At 54.8% G+C, this 19,399-nt stretch overlaps 1 protein-coding gene across 1 annotated transcript; it reads right to left on the reverse strand.

Moving 5' to 3' along the window:
• Window positions 1-193: 193 nt before the first annotated feature.
• On the reverse strand, window positions 194-19,123 carry alms1 (ALMS1 centrosome and basal body associated protein). Its single transcript, XM_056589781.1, has 20 exons — window positions 18,618-19,123; window positions 17,085-17,256; window positions 16,207-16,327; window positions 15,815-15,843; window positions 14,183-15,741; window positions 13,522-13,675; window positions 10,913-12,538; window positions 10,162-10,277; window positions 8,852-9,695; window positions 8,249-8,368; window positions 7,307-7,465; window positions 6,318-6,743; window positions 5,917-6,233; window positions 5,140-5,236; window positions 4,322-4,474; window positions 3,773-4,065; window positions 3,342-3,510; window positions 2,710-2,761; window positions 1,248-1,347; window positions 194-825 (listed from the first exon to the last, which is right to left on the reverse strand). The coding sequence occupies exons 1-20, from the start codon at window positions 18,621-18,623 to the stop codon at window positions 775-777; spliced, it is 6,564 nt and encodes a 2,187-aa protein (XP_056445756.1). The 5' UTR covers window positions 18,624-19,123; the 3' UTR covers window positions 194-774.
• Window positions 19,124-19,399: the final 276 nt, after the last annotated feature.

The raw sequence follows: 19,399 nt of genomic DNA on the forward strand, positions 1-19,399 counted from the left end.
CCTGTCCCAGCCTTGACACCAGAAAGCCTTGTGGTAGAGATCGATGGTCTTATTGCTTATTTTGACCTCGTCAACGAGCAAAGCGACGTCTTTGCCAAAGAATTTCTTTGAAATCGTTGATTGCAATCAACGGCGATAAGGTTTTAAATAATTTACAAAACATGTCTTAATTTAACACTTCCTTATTTATTTGTTTTTACACAGTATTATGTAGATGATGCCATGTTATATATATATATATATATTTAATTCTAGGAGTTATTTCATTCATTTTTGCTCATTTGTGAGCATAGTGCATGTGCACATTAACCCCTGCTGTTCCGCCGTACGGTCCTCGTGTCCCCGTGGTTAAAGTCTGCCGTGATGGAGGTAGCGGGCAGAGCTAGGGACTGCTAGGTGGACCCTGTAACCTGTATCTCTGTGCACCGCTTCATGCTAATCAGTAAATCAACCAATCGATCAATAAAGACAACGGTAGGACCAAGCCGGCCTTGTGTGGGTTTTTGAAATGACATGACTGACACGTTTCAAGACTCGATCAAAAACTGTATTTTTTTTTTTTATTAAAAAAGTAAAAAGATTAAAACAACTCAGTCTGCGCCAAGACCGCAACATTATAAAATACAGACTTTATTGTTATTCATCTACAAAAATCTGTTCACAGCTAGTTCATAATCAACAACACACACGTCTCAGCTACTAAAGTACATCTAGTATGAAAGGAAGTATGAAACCCGGTGTAATGCAGGCGTTGTGGAGGAGCGACTCGTTGGTTCAGAACGCCTGCCAGGCAGGACGCCGGGCGAGGACCCTGGAGGTGATTCTCTGAAGGAGGAGGAGGAGGAGGAGAACGCAGGTGAGTTTACCGGCTATACCATCACTTCACTAACAGGTGAGTAATCAGGTGGATACCATCTCTATGACTAACTGATGAATTTGTATTTTTTCCTTTGTCTTATTTTTTATTTAATCTATTAATAATCAATTGATAATCATTAATTGATTAATAATCATGTTTTTTGTTGCTTGCATGTTCGAAATAAAGACAAAAAAAAAAAAAAAAAAGAACAAAAGTGAACACCAACGCTTAATGCAAGGCTAAACCAAAATAAATATTGATATGCTAATCTGTCCATCCCACAATGTACTCCCACAAAATGTAAATATTGACCTTAGAGGCAGCTCCACATGGCATTAAAAGGTGTGTGCGTGTGTGTGTCTGTGTGTGTGTGTGTTCCTCCACACACCTTGTTGAAGAGCTGAGCGTTGAGTCTGTAGGAGCTGTACTCCTTCCTCCGCTGCTCCTCCTTGCGCCTCCTCTGCACTTCCGGAAGCTGCTCGTAGATCCTGGAACAGCAAGAGGGGGGGGGGGGTTCAGGCTCCGTGATCGGTCCATACACACCCAACACTGGTACCGGGCAAGGCTCAGTACATCACTGAGTCCATGCACACTCCAGGCCAGGCTCAGTGCATCACTGGGTCCATGCACACTCCAGGCCAGGCTCAGTGCATCACTGGGTCCATGCACACTCCAGGCCAGGCTCAGTACATCACTGGGTCCATGCACACTCCAGGCCAGGCTCAGTGCATCACTGGGTCCATGCACACTCCAGGCCAGGCTCAGTGCATCACTGGGTCCATACACACTTCAGATGGTCTGGACTGTGTATGGACACAGTAGACCTCAAACTATGTCAGGAACTCAGCCTTCCAGGCTGAGTTCCTGACATAGTTTGACCTCTACTGGGTCTACACTAGACACCAGTTAGTACCGGGCTGAGTTCATTACATTCTCGACTGGGTCCACACACTAGACACTGGTACCATGCCGAGTTCATTACAGCATCTCTACACTAGAAACTGGTACCGGGCACTCGGGCAGAGTTCATTACATCATCTCTACACTACACACTGGTACCGGGCTGAGTTCATTACATCATCTCTACACTAGAGACTGGTACCGGGCCGAGTTCATTACATCATCTCTACACTAGACACCGGTTAACGGGCCGAGTTCATTACATCATCTCTACACTAGACACCGGTTAACGGGCCGAGTTCATTACATCATCTCTACACTAGACACCGGTTAACGGGCCGAGTTCATTACATCATCTCTACACTAGACACCGGTTAACGGGCCGAGTTCATTACATCATCTCTACACTAGACACCGGTTAACGGGCCGAGTTCATTACATCATCTCTACACTAGACACCGGTTAACGGGCCGAGTTCATTACATCATCTCTACACTAGACACTGGTACCGGGCTGAGTTCATTACATCATCTCTACACTAGACACTGGTACTTGGCCGAGTTCATTACATCATCTCTACCGGGTGTATACACTAGACACTGTTACCAGGCTGACTCCATTACATAATCTCTACTGTCTCCATAAACACGCCAGACCAGCGCAAAGCTAAATTAAACATTTGATCATTTTATTTTATTTAATCTCGTCCTGACTATCTTTATAACGCGACTCATGACGCGATGGGACAACGTCTGCGCGAGGCGCTCTGTGGAACGGTTAGCTCAAAGTCCTACTTAGAATGCCACGAGGCTAACGAGGTCAAAGGTTAAAGGAGGCCTTTGGCCGCTTTAACCGTCGCCCCTCAAAGGGAGGAAGACTCCACTGAGGCGCGGGTGAAGGCGTGCAGAGCGATGAAGGGGCCGCTGAACACTAGTAAGAGTGACACTCACAGCTTGGAGCGGAGGATCATCTCCTTCCTGGGGACCGCTCTCCTGGACGCCCCTGGAGGAGAGAGGAGAACACGAGGAACCGGGTGAGGAACCGGGTGAGGAACCGGTCGAGAGGTCAGAGCTTCTGATCCGACAGGACCGGCTAGAGTCGTCTCGTAGCAGTGGTTCTAAACACTGCAGTCGTTTGCACGGAAGATAAACACAACTGGTCACTCTGAGGGGAAACGCACATCTTACAAAAAATAACTGGATACAAAAAGAACGTGATACTATACAAAACGTAAATCTAGTTAGAAAAGTCATAAGAACCAATACCATTGGAAAAACTGGTTGAACAAAGGTTCATTAACAGCATTCTATAGCCTCCATAAAGCCATGCAGAATTCATAAAATCGTTCATTTCAACATTTTAAAGACACAAAAATGTAAATGTTCAATGGACTGCATTTATCCGTGCAAGGCGACAGCCAACTCGGCGGGAGCAGGTCGAGGTGTCTTGCTCATGGACACCTCGACACTCGGACCAGCAATCTTCCGGTGACCAGCCGACCCGCTCTACCTCCTGAGCCTCATGCCGCGCAAAGAGGTCAAATAATGATCCATTTTGAATCGCAGACTCCCGGGCGCTGTACCTGTGGGGTGGGGGGCCCTCCAGGAGGGGCCCTGGGCCCGGTACGGCCGCTGCTCCCCGTCCTCGCAGTACGGGCCCTGCAGCCTCCTCTCCTCCGCCTGCAGGGCCAGCCGGCGCAGACGCTCCCGGGACCGGGACACGAACCCCGGCCTCCGCAGGGCCAGAGAGTCCTGGGGGAGGAGGAGGAGAAGGAAGAGGAGGAGGAGGGGGGGGGGGGAGGAGGAGGGAGTAGGGAGGAGGGGGGAGGGGAGGAGGGAGGGGAGGAGGGAGGGGAGGAGGGAGGGGGAGGAGGAGGACAGATTTGGCGTTATTTATCAGATCGCGAGCGAACCTTGATGGTTTTGGGTGGGAGACAGAACACCTAGATCCTGCAGAGCACCAGTCAGGCTTAGTGGGTAGCCTAGACCCCCCCCAGTGGGTGAGGACACCCACCTGCAGAGAGAGGGGGACCAGACGCGAGGAGGTGGTCTTGGCGAGGGGTTCCTGGTCTGGTCGGGGGTCGCTACGGACCGCCTGGTCTCGGCCGGTTACGTCCTCATGGACCTGTCTCTCTCTCAGAGGCTCCCTCCAGGGTTGGCTCCTGCAGTAGGCCTCGAACCAGACCGAGCCCCGCCCCCTGCCAGGCCCCTCCCCCTCCTGCTGCCGAGGCCCCGCCCACTTCTCCGGGCGGTTCTCCTTCCGGTCGTCTGACGGCTCGTCTTCGGTGGCGACGAACCAGGTAACCCCTGCAGGGGAACACGGGGTTAGACGGTGTACCCCCGTACGCCCCCTAGTGGTGACATGTTGCACTGCACAGGGTACTTCACAAACATGATGGTGGCATATCTATATGGATTTATGATGATTAATTGATTAATGATACGTTTATTATGATAACTATACATATACTAGTCCACACGTCTATCTATATAAAAAGTATTGGGCACGTAATAAGGCTTTCTATTGTCACGGCAACCCTGGCTGTTTGGAGGCGGGACCTACCCTTGGTGAGGGGTTTGGATTGGCTCCTCCTGCTGCCCCTCCTCTCTTTGACGGAGACCTGGGGGTCGCGGCGGGGGTCGGCGGGGGAGGGGAAGGTGGTGCCCACGTCACGGGTGTTGCGACGGGTGGCGTGGCTCACAAACTCCAGATCCCCTGGAGGGAGGGAGAGGGGGGGAGGGGGTGAGTGACTGACTGGCTGACTGACTGACTGACTGAGGACTTTTGAAACCACATTTCAAAGCTATGACAGTCCTGAGCCTGATAGGAGATCTGTCCCCCCCCTCCGGGCCTCCTCCCACACCCTGATGAACCTGATGTCCCTTGGTGCCGCCCGGGAGCTGTTCATCAGACACACGCCGGGCCGTTCTACTGACGGGCCCGGACCACACGTCACTGGGGACCGGTCGTCGTCAGGGCCTTCCTGGGAGGAGCGCTCTCCCACAGACTACTCTACTCTTACCCAAGGACAGACCCGGGACTGTGACAAACATGACATGACGGACCTAACTTGTTTCCTGGAGCTGAGTTCAGGAACCAAAGGGTTTCTGAATCGTTTGGTCTCTTACTCTCTGGCTCATCTTCACACTCATGAGTGTAGTAGGGGGGGGGGGGGTGGGGGGGGGGGGGGGGGGGGCTTTTAGAAATAGTCCTGGGACTTTTAGGAAACCAGACAAAGCTCTCAATGCATTCTTCCCAAGTTTATCCCTCTGATTTGGATGGTGTGCCTTCACTGCTCGCGGCCCCGCTACGTCTCTCTGGATCAGTGTGTGATGGGGTCGCAGTGGAGTGACAGCAGAGCCCGGGGGGGGGGTACTGACCTGCCTGGACGCCTCTGTTGACCAGCCGGACCCCCAGCGGCGCCCCGGTCCTGGGGTCCGTCAGGACGTAGCTGGTGGCCGACGACACAGACCCAGCCTGATGGACGGACAGACGCACAGCGAAACCCCACTTTAGATATCCATTTGGTTATGTTCAGACATGCTGTGCATTAAACAGTGGAACAGTGTGTCTTGGACTGTGTTTTCATCCTCTGGATCAGTTTGTAAAACATTTCCACAGTGATCTTTTGGTTGTTCTTCACAGTGTGTATTGTCAGCGTGTTCGTACAAAAAGGGGGTGGGTTTTATTTCTTTAGTGACAACCGGACCCTCCCCTGGACTCGCTCCGGGGCCTGGAGACGAAGGACCCAGTGAGTGCTTGTCGTCGTCTTCCCTTCCTCCCTCTCCGACCTCTGCTGCCTCCCCCTTTTTCTCCCACGTCCCTCGTTTCGCGTCCCATCCCTCCTCCCTCCCTCTCCTCACTCCTCTCCCCTCCCTCCCTTGTTCTCTCCCCTCCCTCCCCCCTCCTAACCTCACTCCTCTCCCCTCCGTCCCTCGTTCTCTCCCCTCCCTCCCCCCTCCTCTCCTCACCCTCTCCCCTCACTCCCTTGTTCTCTCCCATCCCTCACCCCATTCGCCTCACTCCTCTCCCCCTCACATCCGCTCGTTCTCCCCCTTCCCTCCCCCTCGTCCCCTCCTCCTCTCCCCCTTCCCCTTCCTCCCTCCTCTCCCCTCCCTCCCTATTCTCTCCAGTCCCTCCCCCCTCCTCTCCCCCGCCTCCCTCTGCTGGTGGATGGCGTGGTAGAGCCTCTCGAGGGAGGGAGACCCCGGGGTCAGACTCCTCCGGACCCGGTCCGACCCGAAGGCGCGGACCAGCCGCTCCGTGTCCACCGTGGACACCGAGCCCCGGGACGTGGACAGCGTCTCCGAGCTGTCCCTCTCCGCGGGGAAGCGGTGCCGCCCGTGGGCGGGGCTAGAGTGGGAGGAGGCGGGGCTCAGGCTCTCCTCTTCCTGTGTCCGCGCACTCCACCGGGGGTGTCCGCCGCCGCCGTCGTCGCCCGTGACCTCTGACCGTCTACCCTCCTGTTCGGCGACTGATGGAGGACCAGACGTAGACACGCCCCTCCCTGTCCCCGGCACCACCCCCCCACCTCCTCCTCCACCACCACCTCCTCCACCTCCTTCTCCGTGGAGGAGGCGTTTCAGGCGCTCCAGACGCAACAGGAGAGACGGCTCGCTCTCATTGGTCGGATGGGGGTCCACCAGGCTCCGCCCCTCGTTGAATCTTTGCCACAGTTGGCCCAGAGACGCACCAGTCTGCTGCGATTGGACCAGCTGGCCAAAGTCCCGCCCCCCCTCCAATCCCGACGAAGAGACGGAGTTGTGGGCGTCGGCGTACTCCCTTGTCGAGGTGCCTCGGTCCGTCTCATACGCCATTGGTTGAAACTCCCCACTGCTCTCCTCTGATTGGCTGTCGTTAAAGGAGTGCCGGGGGCTTGTACCCTGGTCTCTCGTGGCGCCGGACAGGTGCATGCTGGGTAACGGCGCAGAGGAGAGCCAAGAGGATGGACGAGGTTGTGAGCCGGTGTCAGCCGTTCCAGCACCTGGAGATCACATGAGCAGGTGAGATTGACTGCGGTACTACAAGGTACTTGTCCAGAGCAGTTGACAGTAGTTATCCATGCTCAGAGGGCGCCCAGTGATGGAACCAGCAACCCCCCTACCCTACCCTGTCCTGAACAGGGCTGGTTCTGTAGGTGAGGCTAGCAGGATTAGCCTACCTGTCTGTAGGGCTAGCAGGGTTAGCCTACCTGTCTGTACGGCTAGCAGGATTAGCCTACCTGTCTGTACGGCTAGCAGGATTAGCCTACCTGTCTACAGGGCTAGCAGGATTAGCCTACCTGTCTACAGGGGTAGCAGGGTTAGCCTACCTGTCTGTAGGGCTAGCAGGGTTAGCCTACCTGTCTGTAGGGCTAGCAGGGTTAGCCTACCTGTCTGTAAGGTTAGTAGGGTTAGCCTACCTGTAGGGCTAGCAGGGTTAGCCTACCTGTCTGCAGGGCTAGCAGGGTTAGCCTACCTGTCTGTAGGGCTAGCCTACCTGTCTGTAGGGCTAGCAGGGTTAGCCTACTCTCTGTAGGACTGGTCCTGTCTCTAAGGGTCACTCTACCTGTGTGTGGGACCAGCGGGGACCCGGGGACCCCGCCCGTCCTCAGCCTCTTGCTGTAGACCCCCTCGGTGTGTCTGAAGCTCACGCCCCGGTCCACGCCGGGGTCCGTGGTCCCCAGGACGCCGGGGCCGAAGCGGGGGGGCACGGCGTCATCAGAGCCTGGGGGGGTCGGAGGGGAGAGATGAGTGTGAGATACTGGAGAACGGTATCTCTCCGATCTTCCTCCCGGGAGGAAGAGCCAACCGCCGTGCGGTCTCTCGGAGGTCCTCAGCTGCGCTGGCTAGGGCCCTGGGGGGGGGGGGTCTTTGTCTGACAGCGGCCCAGGAACATGAATAATTCATGGGGGGAGGAGTGGGTCACTAAAGGAGCAGCTGCTGGTCGTGGTGCTGGGGAGGGCTACAGGGTTCTGCCAGCCCAGACCTCACTGACACTTACTGATCCATCGCCCGGACTAAACCTGTTTTCAATCCTTCCAGGACATCACAGATGATAACCAGAGATGATGTATTTCAGCCATTTTATAACAAATCATGACAATTAAACATATATATATATATAGATAATAGTATCCTTGCAGACAGCACCAATGGGGTTTCTAACAACTAGGTTCCTGTTAACGTTGACAGTAAAATACTGATACATTTTCTAGACATTCCTAGACGTTCCTGGATGTTCGTAGACATTGCTAGATGTTCCTAGACGTTACAAGTTGTTTTCTAGATGTTGCTTGTAGTTCCTGGATGTTCCTAAATGTCCCTAGAAATTGCTAGATGTTCCTGGATGTTCCTAGACGTTCCTAGATGTTGTTCGATGTTCCTATACGTTGCTAGATTTTTCTATATGTTGCTATATGTTCCTAGACATTCCTAGATGTTCCAAGATGTTCCTAGATGTTCCTAAACGTTCCTAAATGTTCCTGGATGTTCAGGTGGGGGTGCGTACCTGGATGGGTGCTCTCAGCGGTGCTGCTGCAGCGCTCGGGGGAGAAGGACGCCTCGCTCTGCAGAACGTAGAACAGCTCCTCGCTGCCGCGGGGCTTGTAGGGCAGGAGAACAGGGTGAGCTGGGGAGGAGAACGGAGGACTTAGGACCACGCTACCACGGGACCCAGAACCGGACAACTGCCGCAGCACCCGACACTATAGAACCCGACACCGCAGCACTGCTGCCGCCGTAACCCGACCCCCACGGGGAAACACGGTTTGGATCAGGGATGGTGGTGGGATTTGTAGTTTTAGTCAGACGACTAAAACTACAAATCAGCAATATTGTATAATTAATTCCCTCATTGCTTGAGTCATTTCAGGGATTAGTGTGTTTTCAGGTAGGACCACGATTGTAGCATTCAATACTACCTAATACTTACTGAGTTAAATCCCAACTGTGCATCCTTATATGCAAATCGCTGTCATTGATAAGTGCTTTAACCGTGACGCCAATAAAAGCTAATTCAACTTAGACCACTACTAAACGACTACGTTCCTCGCATTGTTCCTGCATGTTGCTCCATCAGCCTGATCCCCAGGACCTCCACCAGGGGGCCTACCTGCACCGTGAGCAGCTCCCGGCCGCCGGGATGGAGTGAAGGATTGCGGGGGACGGCTGGGTGTGGAGGAGGTCCTCGCGTCCGCAGTCAGCCCCGCCCTGAACAGCGCGGAGGTGTCGGCTCGCTGCGGAGCGCGTCCTCCGATTGGTTCCCTGGGGTCACATGGCTTGGCCGGACCACCAGATCCAGTAGCAGCGGCGGCGGTGCTGAAGGTGGTGGTGCATGGGAGGGGGGAGAACTCTCTGGAGGGCGGCCCCCCGCCCTGGGCCGGGGGGCCGCCGGCGTGCGCCCTGAGCCCCGGGGGTTTGGGAGACAGGGTGAGGTGGAGGTGGGAGACGTGACCCCCGGTGCTTGGGGAGTCGGGGGGCGACGGGGAGTCGGAGGAGCCCGTCCCGTGGGGGGGGGGCAGGGGGGTGTGTCTCCCGAAAGCCAGGTTTCCCAGCACCGGCGAGGACGCAGGAAGCTGGCCGGCGTGACTTCCTGTCGGCTCTCTCCCTCCGTGCAGCGTGCTGCTGTCGGAGCCCGGCCCGGAGCCGGAGGTGGAGGAGGAGGGCGGTGCAGGCGGGGGGCCGGGGTCCGTGGAGAGGTGGGTGAGGCGGAGGGGTTCGGGTTCGGGGCTGACGGGGGGAGCGGGGGAGGGGGAGCGGCGGCAGGTGGAGATGGTGATGGAGCTGAACGTGGGCGGGGGGGCCCTGGGGAGGGCCACCCCCTCGCGGGCGGCGATCTCTCGCACCCGGGCCTCCAGGCCCGGTCGAGGTCCCGGGGGAGCTGCGCCAGTCGGGCGGAGAGGGCGCCCCCGCAGGCTGGACACGGTACTGCTCTCCGTGTCCGTGCTGGTGATGTTCTGGTAAATAACGACACACACAGGAACAAAGTGAGAGGATGTTACTCCTCTGCTCCTCACACAACGGCCCGTCTCTAAACACAGTCTTCTTAAGATCTTGTACGTAATCTTACAAAAGGTTTAAATTTTAAAATGAGTTTAAAATGAGTCCTCCAACCGGTGGTGGACACGCCCACTTGTGATGTCAGAAGCGACCCATTTCCAAACGGCTTGTAACGGCTAATCACACTCACACCTGGTGGTATAACATGTCAAGTTGTAAAGCTCTCCTTATGAATTCGTACAAAGTGTAGTTTTTGACCACTGCAAACCACGCCTCACTGGTTTACCTGCAGGTGAACGCTACAACATCCAGCAGCTGAGAGCAGACAGCTGAACGACAGACAGGACATGTTTAGGCTTCTGGTTCCCATTGTGATCCGTAGTGTTTGGTGTGTGTTTGAGTGCGGTCATGTCCGGGGTCTACCTGCAGGGGGCGTAGTAGGAGGATCTCCCTCTTGATCTCCTCGATGCGTCGCCTGTCCTCAGTGTCCATCTCTAGGGACTCGCACCGCTGACCGGACACCTTGAGCCGGAGCCACTCTGAACACACACACACACACACACAGACACATTAGTCTACTGCCCAAGCACGAAATGCTACGCTACGGCTACGTTAAATGCTAACAAACTATGTTAGTTCTAAGCCATGTTATATGATATGCTAATACCAAACCGTGCTATATGCTATCAAGGTTTCCCGCAGAAAATGTGTTAGTTAAGGTGGTGGGGTTTGCCGTCAGACCGGAGGGGGGCTGCTAAACAACGTTGTCAAAGTAAAAACTGAAACAAGAACACACAAAAGAACTGCAATTTGAACTTTTAAAACATTCCAAAACAAACTTGTTTTAAGTTTGGTTTGGCTGTTAAGGCGGAGGCGTGTGTTGCTTAGACGGGCTGCCTAAGCCGTACAGTGCTGTGGGAAACCCTGTGCTATGCTACATTATATGACATGCTAAAGCTAAACCCTGTTAAATGCTACGCTACGTTTTTGATATGCTAATAACAAACCATGTAATATGCTATGCTACGTTATATGACATGCTAAAGCTAAACCCTGTTAAATGCTATGCTACGTTTTTGATATGCTAATAACAAACCATGTAATATGCTATGCTACGTTATAAAGTATGCTAATCCTAATCCTGTTTAATGCTTTGCTACGTGGTGCGGCCTACCTCGGGCCCTGGGGTCCTCCCGGTCGGTGGCGGTGCTGGAGCTGCTGGTCGTCATGGTGAAGGAGGACTCGCTCTGCAGCAGCTTGGCGACGCGGACGGCCAGGGAGCTGTCGCTGCTGTTCCCGTCGCTCAGCACGCCGTGCGCAGGCTCCGCCTCCACCACAGAGGCGGGGGAAGGGGCGGGGCTTCCTGGCTCCTCCTCTTCCGGTGCCTCAGTGGTTTCGGGGGTCAGCCGAGGTTCGGGGGTCAGCCGAGGTTCAGAGGTCAGCCGAGGTTCAGAGGTCGTCTGAGGGTCAGGGGTAAGCCGAGGTTCAGGGGTCAGCTGGCGGTCAGGGGTCAGCTGAGGTTCAGGGGTCAACCGAGGGTCAGGGGTCAGCTGGCGGTCAGGGGTCAGCTGAGGGTCAGGGGTCAGCCGAGGGTCAGGAGTCGTCTGAGGACCGGCGGACATCTTCACCGCGGGGACGGCGATCGTGGTCGTCAGGGGAACGTTGGTTCCGTCAGGGGGCGCGGCACTGCAGCCCTCAGGCTCCGCCCTCCTCGTTGTCTTGGCGACGAGGAGGGGCGGCTGCGACGACCCGCTCACAGAGCCCGCCTCCTGCCCTGTCGGTTGGCCGGCGGGCTGTGACGGCGGGTGGTCCGGTCGCCGTGGCGACGGACCCGAATCTCTCGGCGCCAGCATGGAGTCGGACGAGGAGCGGGCCCACCGCGGGGGAGAGGAGGAGGAGGAGCCATCCAGTCCTCCCGCCCCCGCCCAGGAGGTGAAGGCGGAGTCTTGGAACACGGCCGCGCCCCCCCTCCTCCTCAGAGCGAGGAGGAGGTCGTCGTCGGAGTGCGGTCGCGACATGGGCAAGGAGGAGGAGGAGGAGGACACTCCCAGGGGGTTCTGGGTGAGAGGTGTGTAAATGCCCACGGGGGCCTCCGCGGCGGTCCTCCTAGCGCAGGAGCTAGCCTGCGGCGGTGACACCAACGACTTCCTGTCTCTCGCCGTGCTGTCAGTCAGCGTGGACGAGCTGCTAGCCTCAAACCGGTCGCTGAGTCGGACGGGGACGTGGCTAGCGCCAACGCTAGTGCTAATGCTAGTCTGGCTACTGCTAGAGCGGCTACCGCCGGCATGGTGATCGTGAGCACCTCGGACCTTAGCATGGCTAACGCTAGCGTGCCTAGCACTAGCATGGCTAACCCTAGCATGGCGATCGCTAGATCGGTTACTGCTCAAATGGCTACCGCTAGCGTGCCTAGCACTAGCATGGCTGACCCTAGCATGGCGATCGCTAGAACGGTTACTGCTCACATGGCTACCGCTAGCGTGCGTAGCACGAGCATGGCTAACCCTAGCATGGCGATCACTAGAACGGTTACTGCTCACCTGGCTACCGCTAGCATGGCTACCACTATCATGGCTAACTATAGCATGGCAATCACGAGAACGGCTACCGCTAGCGTGGGTGTGGCTAGCGAGGCTGTGGTTTGTTTGGGAGTCGTTTGGGGGCTGGTCCGGCGAGGGGGAGGCGGTGGGTTGGGCGTGAGCCGCTGGACAGAGGCTGTCCACGCTGAGCGTCACCGACACGCTGGAGTCCAGAGACAGCACGCTGCACTGGGAGACGTCCGGCTTATGGGGGCTGTCGCCTGGCGGAGGGGAGAAGGAGGTAGAGGAGTTCATCCACATTCAGGACAATCACATCAGTCTGGAGATGGCTATGCTGTCGGAGTGTGATGAAGTTGAGAAGACACCTCGGCGCTTAAAAGGGGACAAATTAAACCACCAGGTGTGAGTTTGATTAGCCGCTACAAGCCGTTTCGAAATTCTGCCTCTTCTGACATCACAAGTGGGCGTGTCCACCTAGATGTATGACGGATAGATTAGCAAAAGTTTGCTACAGTCCACTGGGTAAGCTGGAAGACTGATCTACCCAGCACACATCTGGGTGGACACGCACACTTGTGATGTCAGAAGAGGCCGATTTTAAAAACGGCTTAGCAACACTTTATATTAAACATTACGTTTAAAGGGCTTATGTCGTGCAACTGTAGCCTGGCTAAAGCCAGACCTCACCTCAATCTACATTGAGATGAGGTCTGGGAACCACACATACATTTTCTCGTATTTGAGGTGTGATTTACGATTGCCCGGAGCCGTTACGAATGTCTATCATACGAGTCTGTACGTAGCTCATAGCCAATCAAAGCCTGTTGGTAGCAGGGCAAAGATATCCTTCTTGGTAATGAAAGAGTTTGACGCCGAAAGTTGCTATTTTTCAAAACAAACTTGCGTTCTAAACTACTTAGAACACTATCTAAGGCTGCATCGAAGGGTAACGCGTCTGCTGCCATTTTGCATCCGTAAACTACAAGCTTCGGTTTGTCGCATAGACGTCGCCGCCTTGCCGTCCCTCCCCGCTCTGTGATTGGTTCCCTATCTCAGGCGAAAATCTGATCCATGGAATCCAGGCTGCCTAGCAGCGCGAAATGAAATCGCACGCAAAGCAGCATGGGTATACCCAGGCTAGTGCAACTGGGTGTGGGGGCAGAACATTGTTCAGAAGACTTGGCATGGGGTGGGTCTGTCGGGGACCAGACGTCTGTCTGAACGTCTGTCTGAGCGGCCTCACCTTCCCAGGGCTGGCTGCTCTTGGTGCCCACGGAGCCCTCGATGGTGAGCAGGTCGGTGGGGGAGAACTCGGGCTCTCTGATGGGCCCCCGGGGGCCAAATGGGGTCAGGATGGTGGAGGGAGACTGGTCGATGCCCAGGTTATGGAGGTACAACTGCAGGGGGGGGGGGGGGGGGCACAAACACACAGAGTCAGAGAGACAGAAGGATGTCCAAGTAGGACTGACATCTAAAATCAAAATTTTTAGCAATGCAAGACATAATTTTAGTTCACTAAAAGTACTATTATGTAATACCAGCTCAACTGGTACTGCATGCATGGTGTCTACACGACCAGGGTGCACACAGCAAATTTTTAACGCGTCCATTTTAAGGTCAAACGATCTCAAAGCGTATATAAATCGAGTTGAAACTATATCAGAACAGTTGGATACATATTTGTACATTATTCTCTAATTAAAAAAAATCTTTTTTTAATGGGAAATTTCAAAGATCTCGGTTACAAAGTGGTTTTTTTTGGAGAAAAGCGTTGAATAAATGCATCACGTCTTCGTCTCAAAAATAATCGTGATTTCAATATTGGCCAAAATAATCGTGATTCTGCTTTCTGCCATAACCGAGCAGCCCTGGTCGTCGACAACCCGCGGCCCCGTGTGACGTACCGGGATCCTTTCCTCGATGTTCAGCTCCCTGGCCCTGGTGGGGGCGGGGGCGGGAGGAGGCGGCGGGGGCGTCGCGGGCCTGGACGGCGTCCAGTAGGGGGCGTAGTTGTCCACCTCCAGGCTGACCACGGAGGAGGGGCCCGTGGAGGCGGCCAGCAGCCGGTGGAGGTCGCGGTGACCGTCCCGGGAGGGGGACAGCGTCCCGCTGGCGTCCGTCTCCGGGGAGCCGTCGCTGAAGCGCCCCAGGGCGGCAAGCGGCGAGGGGCGTGGCGGGGCGGCGTGCGTCTGGAGCGGGCCGACCACCGTGCTGAGGGACGAGTGCGACTGGGAGCGGCCCAGTGGGGAGGCGGGGCCGCTGCCCGCTGCCTCCCCTCGCCGCGGGGACGAGGAGGGCGTGGCGCCGGAGGGGGCGGAGTCAGGGTGGACCTGCTGCCTCAGGATGCGGCTGAGGGTGTCGGCGACGGCGTCGTGCGCCCGCTTCTTGGGCGCCTGCAGCGCCAGGCTGTCGGAGAGCGAGGGCTGCCCCGCCGCGCTCTGATTGGCCCTCCAGGCGTCCACCTTCTCCATGTAGTTCAGGGTGGGGAGCGTCGGGACGTTCCCGGACGTCGGGGCGTCCCGTTGGCCGGCGCCCGGGTCCGGTGAGGTCTCCGTCCTGGCTGGACCTCGGAGTCGGAGCAGACCCGCGACCCGGGACCTGGCCGGGGCGTCGAACACCCCCGGCGTGGACTGGGACTGCGGGAGGAGCCCCAGATGGGACCCGTCGAATTGGTTCCCCGAAGACCAAAAGTCCCGCCCCCCGGTCCCGGGCACGCCCCCGTATCCCAGCGGCAGAGGGGGACCGGACGCAGCGGGAACGCCGGCCAGGTTCCCTCCGACCGGCCTCCCTCTGGCCGTCCCGGGCGCCGGAGCGGGGAGGGGTGTGTGGGTGTGGTCTCGGGTGGCTCCTCCCCCCCGGCTGGTCCGGCTGAGCTCCGCCTCCGACAGCAGCTCCCGGCGGAGGGCCTGGCTGCTCTCGTCCGGGTGCGTGTCCCGGGACCCCACCGTGACGTTGGCCGCCTCCGGGGGGACCCCCTCCCCCGTGGGGGCCGAGCGGACCGGCTGACGGGACTCTACAGCGCCGCCGCCGCCGCCGCCGCCCCTTGGACTTTCCCGCCTTCCCGCGCTCAACCTAGGAGCGCCGGCGCCGCTTCTAGCCTCCCTAGTGGCGCTGCTGGGTGTCCTCTTGACAGAGCTTTCCGGGGGGGGGGGGGGGAAGGCAAACGACTCAGCGCTGCTATTTCTCCCGGAGACCGTCGGGGAGGGCGTGTCCGCCGTACGACCAATCGTGCGAGGGTTCCGCCCTCGCAGGAGCGTCTCCCTCGAACCCGTGTTTCCGTTTCCTGGCCGGCGTCGGCGGGAGCTGGCGGTTGGGCCCGGGTTCCTTCCGTGTGGTTCTTTCTGCGGCTGTCTCCGGGTGACAGACTGTGCTGGGAGAGGGACCAGCAGCTGCTCCCGCCCTCCTCCTCCCCCTCCTCCGTCAGGGCGGTTTTCGTGGCGATGGTCGTCATGGCGAGGGGATGCTGGGACAGGGACCCGGGCTCCGAGGCCAGGGAGGTGTCGTGCTTGTCCTCCTGAGCGGAATCTGATACGGACGTATGTAGGGGGAGAGGTCTGGAGAGGCTCTGGAGAGAGGGAGAGACAGAGAGACAGAGACAGAGAGACAGAGAGACAGAGACGGACAGACAGAGTTTGGTTCAGACTGGTATCGTGGAGCACCAGAAGCATTGAATCGCTCGGTGTAATAAGGCTGTTTTCTTAAATGCGTTCCCTTTCTGCTTTGTTCCCCTTGTTGCCCATTTTTTATTCAACAGAGCTTCAACCTCGACCCCAGGCTAATCCTTCGAGGAAGGCCCCTTTGCAAAAACATAATTTTACCACAAAAAAACATTTGGTGTGACGAAAGTGAAAGTGAACCGGTGCATAACAAACAAAAAGGTTTTGCTGCCCTGGGTCAGGTCGACCACAACGCGAGGTCGTCCCCTTACCTCAGAGGAACGAACTCCAGGCCGGTGCCCTGGAGGAGGGAGTAGTCCAGGGAGTGGTGGGGTCCGCTGGGGTGGGACGGCACCAGGGACAGGAGCGGGGACAGACCGCTGTCCTGGAACTCTGAACAGGGAGACAAGCGGGACAGGACAGGCAGTCTGCATCACAACCCAGTGCAACCGCTATTCTTACTTTTTACTTTGTTAGTCATTTGGCAGACGCTTTTTAAAAGGGTTGATATCATGGCACCAGGTATGAGTTTGATCAGACACTACAAGTCGCTTGAAAATGCACCTCCTAGTGCCTTAGTGAGGTCACAGGTGGGAGTGTCCATCTAGATGTAAGAGTCTAGATAGATCAGTACACCAGCCTACCCAGACGTGGGGCGTAGCAAGTGTTGCTTATCTATTCATCATACTTTTAGGTAGACAGGTCCAATCGTGGTGTCACTAAAAACACAGGAAAAGGCAGCTTTTCACACGGCTTTGTAGTCACACTCACACCTGGTGGCATAATATCATCCCGTTAAACACGGTGACTGACATGTGCATGTGGATACGAGGTCATTAAGGAGCATCAGGTAGTGGTCTAGGGGCATCGCACTCATGGGGGATAAAACCCGGCCCCTTTCACGTCCTGGGATCCAGGGTTAGGGCTTACGATTCCCACTAGACCACCCATGCTATGCAAGTATGCACACTCTCAGATTTCAAAGACGCTTTGGATAATAGCGTCCGCTGAATGTAATTTCATATCATTGATGTTATCAATCGTTTGACTCTCATGGTCTTATTTCAATGCATACGTTTGTAAGAAGGCATAAGCATTTAGCTGGAGTGAATACAGTCAGATACATACAAACAAACGTGGCTATACACACCCAGCTGGAAAGAGGGGTCTCGGTGTGGCTTTTGTTCAGGGGGTCCCGGGGCATGGCGCTCCGGACCGCCCCCCAGACCCCGTCCGCCTCCACGGGGCTCCACCCACGACCGCGAGCTGCACTGACTACTAGTGTCCGACTCTGCTGCCGACCGGACACTCGACTCGGGCTCCTGTGTGTCCGCAGAGGTCAAACCAGGAGCTTAGTGTATGAACTCACTGACTAAGTGTATGAGTGGCAGTCGTTTTTCGTGACAAAGGTTTGAGTGAAGAAGAAATACTAAAAAGGTAAACATTCCCTAACATTCAACAATTCATGTTCATCAGGGACACCTCGACCCTCAGCTAGGAGGAGCCGGGGATTGAACTAGCAAACCTTGCGGTTACAAGTCAACCCGTTCTACCTCCTGAAATACTGTACTGTGCAACACTTATACTGTTGAAGAGCTGCACATGAGCACCTATGGATGACATTGCTTATAATTGGATTGCAAATCTTCTCAGGAGCATGTCCACCACACAACAAAAAAGTGGACTCTATAGACGAGAAGATGTGGACTCTACAGACCACAAGATGTGGATACTGTAGGAGCCGCATTTAAGTTTTTTATGATTTGAGTGACTCACTAATTTCTCCTTCTTTCCCACCTTTGGTGAGTGCACACCTGCGACAGGTGCTGATGGTGCCCCCTTTAAATAGGCCACGGAAGTGCATGACATGGAGAAGGCTGGCAAGCAGATACAGTTATTGACCGTCTGTTTGTGAACTGTGCAACTTGATATATATGCATCCTTAATTTGTTATATTTTATTTACAATAAATGACGGCCAAAGGACGGCTTTGGACAGTCAAACTCTCACTCTTTTTTGGACACAAACTGCGCGACAAACATGCCATCACCAGCTTTCTCCGTGTGGCAAAAGGACAACTTGGGATCTTGGGGTTATAGGAAAAACCCAACCACGGTTTTTTCGCCATTACAGATACTATAGACCACAAGATGGGAACTTACAGACCACAACAGTGGATTCTACAGACCAGAAGATGTGGACTCTATATATCAGAAGATGTGGAGTCTACATACCAGAAGATGTGGACTCTGTAGACAAGAAGATGTGGACTCTAGACCACAATATGTGGACTCTATAGAGCAGAATATGTGGACTCTATAGACCACAATATGTGGACTCTATAGACCACAATATGTGGACTCTATAGATCAGAAGATATGGGCTCTACATACCGGAAGATTTGAACTCTACAGACCACAATATGTGGACTCTACTAGTCTGTTCCTCGCAGTGCAGTCAGTCAATGCTCTACAGACCAACATTAGCTCTTTGTGATCAGGGGACGATCTTGCCTCAACTTTGATTTCAACTCAATGGTTCAGTGTCGGCTACAAATTAGCCTCTCAAGCTAATCCCGTCCGCTACTGCGTACTGTTGTTGTGTCCGTGCAACCGGAACTGCCATGCACAATACTTTATAAAGTCGGTATGCCGTTATAAATAAGGTGTAAATATTCACATACCTTCATGTTATTGTGCGTCTTGTGCGCCAGTAAGCGCGCCTAACGACAGTTTGTATCCATGGAGCTTGTTGCTAGGTGCCGCTCGGAGTGCCCCGGAAACGCGCGGCGATTTGAAAAAATAAAGCTAGTTGAATCTAATGGTGTGTTCCTGAATCCTCGGACGCCAGCCTTCCGAGTTGCACGTTTGACGTCGCTTCCGGTCTCGGAGCATTCATCAGCGTTCCTGTTCGTCTTTGTGATTGTGGCATGAAATTGGCTAGTCGTTGTTTATTGTTAGCTACATTAGGCTCTTTAGCAAACCAGCCCGAAAACAAACAACACAGCTTTACATTGTATTGCACGCACAGCAAGACCATGCAATGTATAAATTGACGATTGGAATAAAGTAGCAATGAAATGAAGTGTGTAAGAGCATTTAAAAAATGACCTACGTGGTACAAATACAAAAAACAAATCTCTTCACAGGCGCAGCCATTTGTTAAATGTTAGAAATGTTATATGGACTCAACTGTTTAATTGTCGTATTTCCTATTTTTTACAACCTGATACAGTTGCCTAGTAACGGGGACGCTGGCGAGTCTAACGCCGCTCTGTATGGCTTGTTTTTATTCAGTATTTCCAATATTTCTCACGATTGCATTGAACAGTTGTCGTTTTTTTGGTCTTTAGTAGTTTAGCTAAGTTTACTTGTTATATATAGTCACTTTTCGCTATTGTCAGTGCGCCCGTTTTCTTTATTTTACGTGTTTATACGTGAGGTCGTACGTTGTTGGACGCTGTTT

Source organism: Gadus chalcogrammus, chromosome 5 (assembly GCF_026213295.1).
Source record: "Gadus chalcogrammus isolate NIFS_2021 chromosome 5, NIFS_Gcha_1.0, whole genome shotgun sequence".
Lineage (NCBI taxonomy): Eukaryota > Metazoa > Chordata > Actinopteri > Gadiformes > Gadidae > Gadus > Gadus chalcogrammus.